Source organism: Echinops telfairi, unplaced genomic scaffold (genome assembly GCF_000313985.2).
Source record: "Echinops telfairi isolate 266 unplaced genomic scaffold, ASM31398v2 ScPeMD7_18;HRSCAF=68, whole genome shotgun sequence".
NCBI classification, from domain to species: Eukaryota; Metazoa; Chordata; class Mammalia; order Afrosoricida; family Tenrecidae; genus Echinops; species Echinops telfairi.
This window is the reverse complement of record NW_022103915.1, coordinates 89,029,204-89,036,382: the sequence shown is the minus strand read 5'-3', so window position 1 is coordinate 89,036,382 and position 7,179 is coordinate 89,029,204. Positions and strand designations below refer to the sequence as shown.

At 37.8% G+C, this 7,179-nt stretch overlaps 1 protein-coding gene across 4 annotated transcripts in view; it reads right to left on the bottom strand.

Annotated features, from left to right (window-relative positions):
- SLC12A6 (solute carrier family 12 member 6) overlaps positions 1-7,179 on the bottom strand; it is a 103,248-nt gene that overhangs the window by 76,884 nt on the left and 19,185 nt on the right. The window contains exon 1 of one of the 4 annotated variants that reach the window (XM_004712671.4): positions 4,004-4,196. The exons of 2 other annotated variants lie outside the window; for them this stretch is intronic. In XM_004712671.4, coding sequence (XP_004712728.3) covers positions 4,004-4,121 — 118 coding nt within the window. In that variant the 5' untranslated portion in view covers positions 4,122-4,196. Of the gene's footprint in view, positions 1-4,003; positions 4,197-7,179 lie in introns of those variants that run through there. One more of the 4 variants, XM_045287882.1, reaches the window with a different exon arrangement.

Genomic DNA, 7,179 nt, shown 5'->3' with positions numbered 1-7,179 from the left:
TTTAAGTGAAGAGAAAATGTTTTGAGAATGATGTACAAATGCGCTTTACACAATTGATGTGTGTATGGATTGCGATAACAGTTGTATGAGCCCCTGATAAAATATAGCTTCCTCTTCTCACAGATTTAGAAAGAAACCCACACAAGAGAAAAATGACTATACTGTATAAGTGATCAGTGTTAGAAGTCTTTGCAACAAAACCACAATCAATGTAGGTTTGTTTTTTAACGCAGGAGACCATGGAGCTATAATTTACTGAACTTCAAGCAACTTCTCCAAAAAGAACATTTTACTCCTAGGTTAAAAAGTAAGCAAAACAAAAACAACCTTTTATATTGTCTCATATACTTTTCCCTTTTTCTCTGTCTTCTTTACTCTAGTTTCACATATGTGATAAATACAATTTAGATACATATATATTTTAAAGATATGTATTATTACTTGTTCTTTGAACAGTAATTCATTCAAGGAGATACTTTCTGGCCTGGCATGGGAAACACCAACATTTAAAAAAAGCCTTATTAAATTCAAGCAATATGCAAAGAAATTACAAGAAAATAAACTAAGTCTAGTACTGTTACTGAAGTCCCAGAGTAGTAAAAAATAGTTACTATGCTTGAATGTTAACTGAAAGGCTGGTGAATCAAATAAATGCAGGCGCATTTTGGGAGAAAGCCCTGGCAATCTAGTTCCCCAAATCAGCCACTGAAAACCGTAGGAAGCGCACTTCTACTCGGACACACACGGGGTTACCGGAGTTGAGACCGACTGGATGGCAACTTGTAGCACAGTCACTTATTAAAGCGCTGGTTGCTAACAGTAATTTTACAACTTTTCTACCCCTGCCATCAAGTTAATTCTGACTCATAGCAACCTAATAGGGCAGAGCAGAACCACTCCATGGGTTTTCTGAGACTTTAAATATTTACTTAAGCAAATAGCCTCATTTTTCTTCCTCAGAGCAACTGGTGGATTGAACCATTGACCTTGTGTTTAGCACCCCAATGCTCTTCTCACTGTGACAGCCACCAGGGCTCCTAAAAACTTTTCTAGGTGGCTGCTAATAGATCAGATGATGTTTAACTACTATTCTAATCTGAAAAAAGCAGATTTTCCCAAATACTGATAGAACTGGTAAAAGTGAAATAGTGGAGAAAGAAAATAAAAAACAGTGAGATTCAGCCATAAAGAAAATGCTCAAGTCTTGATACATACTACAATATGGATGGCAGGCAATTGAAGACATGCTGAGTGAAACAGACATAACTTTTACAGATTTTTCTACCAAACCCACTGCCATCAGGTTAATGCCACAAAAGGAAAAATATTATATGACTTCACTTTTACAGAAAGAATAGGGAAATGTGTACAGACAAAGCTTCTTGGTGGTTACCGGGATGAAGGAGAGGGAAGAAGAGTAATTACTTATGAAGTACTAAAGTGTCAGTTTGTGGCAGAGAGATGTAGCCTTCTGCTTCCATGGAGACTCAGTCCTGGAAGCCCTATGGAACAGGGAGTTTCAATTTCTGAGTGATGGGAGGAAAAAAATAATCACACCAATTAAGGATATAGTTACACCACCAGTTATTCTAATTGCTGTCGATAAGTTGTATCTCTGAAAATTGCAGAATTGTTCAAAGCTGCAAATTTTCAAACACACACACACACACACACACACACACACACACACACACACAGCTGTGAGGCAGCTGATATACAACCAAACACCTCATGGAATTTGGTTCTTTGGTTTGAGGTTTAGTGTCATGCTATCAGGGGACGACCCAGTTATAAGTAACGTTAGTACTTTTGTCCTGCCTCCTAGTTTGTTGCTTAGTGCCTGGGACCTTAAAACCTTACAAGCAATTACCCCAGGTACACAACACTTTAGAGAAGTCCTGTTAGCTTCAGTGCTTACTCAGTGGGCAACGATCTGCAAGGTGAGCAGTTTGAAATCACCACTGGCTCCAAGGGAGAAATGTGGGGTTTTCTATTTCTGTAGAGTTACAGCGGGCAGTTCTACACTGTCCTGTATGGTTGCTATGAGTCAGCATGGGCTCAATAGCAGTAAATTAATTTTTTTCGTTATTGACCTTGGAGCAATAGAGAAAGGAGGAGAGTTGGGAAATGTGTGGCTAATTGCCTCTATGAACAGTTTACTTCCTTTGGCAAGAGACTAAAGTAATAGGATGGCGCTGGACTACAATTATTAAGCATTCTGATCAAAGATTCTATAGAAGAATCCTGATCAAAAGGGGGGAATGGGATGTAAAACAAAATTTTAAAGTTCCATGGTTTTCGAAAGCCAAGGAGGCTGGATGAACTGGGAGACTATTGCCCTAGATTAATCTTAAGCCTTAAACCAAAAACATTTTCCCACGTCTCCCTAAAACTAAATAACAGCTTAATTTAGTAACTGCCCTGAACACTCTAATCTTTTCAGAACAATCTTTATGGGATCCAATCAACAATAACCCAAAAATTAAACAGGAAATTAAGGGGCAATGATTTTATCTAGGAGAGAGGTATGATTCAGAAAAGAGAATAAAAATCATTGGGTAATTGAAAAATGTAATCAATATTACTGAACTGAAATTGTGGAAATGGTGTATGTTCTGCTTTGTACTGTGTATTCTCAACACAACAGAAAATAAATTACAAAACTGAACAAAACAATGAAGTGAAATGAAGTAGAGATAAACTTCATTTGTTTGAAATTTGTGAATTAATGAAGACAATAGCAAAGAAAGACGCCTAATAAGATTATTACCTAGGCCTAAGTAATGAAGCAAACAAACACAAGCTGGGGAGAGAACGAAGCTGCTTAGAGCTAGTCTCTGACAATCAGGTTCAAGTTCCAAGTTAAGGCTACATTTACTTTCACGTCCTTATCACCCTGACAGCTCAGCAAAATTAAAATAACCTAGTCGACCAAGGGTTTACATAAAACGTTTTTCCTTTATCTTTCCCTAACAAATTCTCACTAAACAAAAATTTTTTTAAAGTGTGACTATCGAGAAAAAAGCTCCTATCTTTTAAGTTAGAGATTAAAAGTCATTTTAAATTTTAAAAAATTCATGAACGCTTGTTAAGAAATGGAGTGAATTAACTGTCAATTTACAGCAAGGAACTGCTACGATATGTTACTGCTTTCAGGAAAACTCAGCCATAGAATTCAAAGGAACCTCGAGAATGTTATCCCATAACCTGCAGTCAGTCACTCACTAAAGGTCAGTGACAATTTGTGAAATTTACAAACTTCAAAAATAAGATGTTTCAAACTACTGTACTTAAATATCCTAACATTAACTAAGATTTTAATTGCATGTTTAAAAAATTCAAAGCCACAATTCCCCTAGCAAGTGTTAATTGTTACCATTTAGAGAAAATAATAATCACATCCATCAAATAATGTCAAGCACCTTTATTAAAGCTAACGTTATTGCTAGTCACCATGATGACAGTAACTTTCGTTAAACAATTCCTAGACAGTTACTAAAGAATTACTGTCTAGCTGGTAAACTGAGGCAAAATACTGAAAAACTTGAGAAGTCACAAGTACAGTCAAAGTCCACTGTACAAAACTACTGGGCCGTGCTCCTCCTTTATGTAATGTTTTGTAAAAAGCTACATTTCAGTGTTGCCCATTAGTGGGCTTTAGAGTCTTTTCTAGATATAATTTGAACTATGAGCACAAAGGGAATTTTAAATTCAGCATCAAGTAGCTTTTGTTGAGCTTTTTTTTGTTTGCAAGCCCTTTCATACAACACCAGTGATTCAATTTCACCTGTAGATAATGAAACACAGAACTCGTTGTAGGGGGGAAAGCAAACAAGAGTGGGAAAAGAAGTTATCAGATAATATGAAGGAATGAAACAGTTGACTGAAAAACACACTATACCTTTTTCTTTAAGAAATCACTATGAAATTTGGATAGTTGAGTTACCACATTTCTTCCGGAAATCTCTATTTTTTCCAAAAGCTCCCAACGTGAGTGGCTCACCTGGCTTGTCTGAATCCTGAATCCGGGCTTTTACTTCTGCTGAGGTGGGATCGTCAAGAACTGAAGTTAGAATTCCCTCCTCTCTGTCCTCTACTTTAGTCACGGTAAAGTGTGGCATTGTTACAATTACTTCGTTCTTTCTGCATCTAACCTTCTTCCCAGCCCCTTTTTCCTGCCTGCCTCTTCCTTGCAGTCCTCCGTTCAGATTCTGATCGCAGCTTCCAGGAGACAGTGGCTGGGAATCGGGAAGTACTTTAAGCTCACGTGACCTGCAGCCCAAAGGGAGTGGAATGCTTGAAGACCCGCCTTCCACAATGTTTATCATTCACTTGGAAGATGAGGCACTCCACCCTCTGCTTATTGTTATTAAGCTTAAGAACTCCAAGAAATGTTTGGGCTGCCCCCCCCCCCCCCCCGAGCTTCGGAAAGCTGGAGACTATGCACAATTAATTTATGGACTGTCGTTCACTGAGTGTTCACACACTTGTTTCCTTTACCTAAACACTGCCATCCCTGTGTGCACTTCAGTATCGCAACCTCTGCCCTCCTATTTCACGGGAGCAAGAAGACTGGGGAACCCTTCATTTTACAAACTGCCCTATGACACCCCATCAACTTTAGAAAACAAAGCAGACACAATTTTCAAGCTTTCGTTGTTTCATCTTAAAGCATGGGATGTGGTGTCATATCAATCAGAAGTGGTTTTTAATCCTTCAGGCAGAAAAACTCATTAAGCAAATACTTAACAAACACATATAGTTGATGTGAGGCATAGATCTAGACGCTGTTAGACTAAGACATCCAAAAGAACATGTTTGTTTAACAAAGAATAGGATTTTTTTTTTAAAACGGATTTTTTTTAATTTTTATTATTCACAGAGCTTATGCATTCAGGTTTAACGAAAACCCGTCACAAAAAATCCCTCTGGTTAAGAGGTGACTAGCTCCTTCAGCACACACTCACAAATAACTAAATCATAGTAGTTGGTATACTTTATCAGGTAACTATAGCAAGTTCTCAGTTGATAACTTTCACCTGAAAGTATAGCACTTTATCTCTATGCTTAGACAAGGGAGCTCAGTACATTGAGCCCTCTGTTAATTTACCTGTTGGTGATGTAAGAGACTGGTTTTGTTATTAGGAATGGATTTCACCTGATAATTAATTAGGCTGTTGCTATGAGTCAGAGTCGACGTGATGGCAGTGTTTGGTTTTTGTGAAACACCTTAAATCAATCAAATATGTATAACCTCTATGCAGATTGCAAGTAAAAGAGAAGGAAACCAAAAGTTGTTAAGAACCTACTTTGTGCTCTGCGATGCAGTAAAAACTTTACATCATGATCTTATTGTAATCACCACAGAAACAAAAGCATCAGGCTAAGGATTCTGCTTAGTCACAGAGCTTGTAAATGGTAAAGTCAAACTTTAAAACCAGGTCTGCCTCTGAAACCTTAAGGTAGACAGCACAAATGATGTAGCTTTATGAAAAGAAAACACACACACTCACTAGGTTTCATTTCATGGGTTTCTACATAGCACTGGTCTGCAACTTTGGGTGCACACTGAAATTGCCTGTGAAACTTTAAAGACAACTCAAGCTTGAGCCCCAACCCAAAAATTCTGATTTAACTGCCCTCGAGTAGAGGCCGGGCAACATGACTGGAAAAAGCTGCCCAGATGGTTATAATGTGCAGTTAACATTGAAAATTACTACAAACTAGCTATTCCTCAGCCATTGAATTCAATTCCTTCCAAATTTGTGTTCAAACACAGAAAAGGTAAAAAATTAATCATATTTTTCCCAAAATAATCGAAAACCAAGTAATTGGTTCTGAGACCCAAAAATTACGTATAAGCTTACTATGAAAATAAAATTAACCCACTTAACAATAATTTACAACAAATAAATAAACATAAAGTAACGGTGGAGGGTTTTAGCCTTCTCTAATATCTCACTGTCCTGGATGCACTACTGCCATCGAGTTGTTTCTGATTCAGCCAAAAGAACAGGAGCTTTTTAACCTCCTTTGATGGTTTGGGTTCCATTTTGTTTGGGGATTAATGATTTCACACCTTTTGCCACACTGGCACTTTAATCACATTTTTTTTTCCCATCAAAAATGTTGATAATGCCAACTTAGCCATGTACTCAGCCCCCAAATCAGACAAGCAGTGACCTGGTTCAAATCTAAGGATTTCTTTCTCAATCATGGGTCTCAGTTTTCCTCTTAGCTTTATTGCTGGCATCATTAACTTTCTTTGGAGCCATGGTTACGAAATTTTACACTTAATAAAGTACAAAAAAAGATCACAATGACAAATGTTTTAACGCACTAACACAAGCACTGTATGTTATCTGAACGTGAGCTGAGCTTAGACTGAAGCATCATCCCTTTGTGTCCGCGGCACAATTCACTCGTGACTCATTCTAGGCCCATACAAGTTTTTTCAACTCAAGAGTTTTGGTTGGACTATTAAGCAAAGTTGCAAATACCTTGCCTACTTTTTTTTTTCTTCGAACTTTGCTCTTCCACAACCATGGTATCTCTCGCTCTACAGTATTCTGGTAAAAGTGCTTATGAGTTGGGCTGTGACCTGCAAGGTTGGCAGTTTGAAGCCACCAGCAGCAGCTCCACAGCAGAAAAGCAGGGCTTTCTACTCTCATAAACAGTCAAAATCTCAGGGACTCACAGGGACAGTTCTACCCTGTCTTACAAGGTCGCTATGAGTCAGTATTGACTTGATGGCAGTGTGGTTTGTTTTTTAAATAGGAAAAAAGAGAGGTTCATCAGGTGAGAAGAAATTGTTAATGATTTTTATCTTTGAAAGAAACTAAGTTACCTATTTTATCTGTTAATGTGGCTACTAAAAAGTATTCTGTTCAAAAAAAAAAAGAAAGAAACTAAGTCAGGACCATACATTAATAACTCAGGTAACTACTCTACAAGTTTACTGAAAGGAACTTAAAAACAAACTATATTTCAGTGTTACAGTCTGGGTTCCACATTCATTTGATTTTAGTACCACTGGATGTTTTTTATTGGATCTTGTCTTTTATACGTATATAAAAAAGCTGAACTGTGGGAGCAGATGAAGGGGGAGGAGGAGAAAGTGGAGTACATCCTGGCCCACCAGGCCATGAGGACGATGCTCCCAATTAGAGCAGCCAGTCC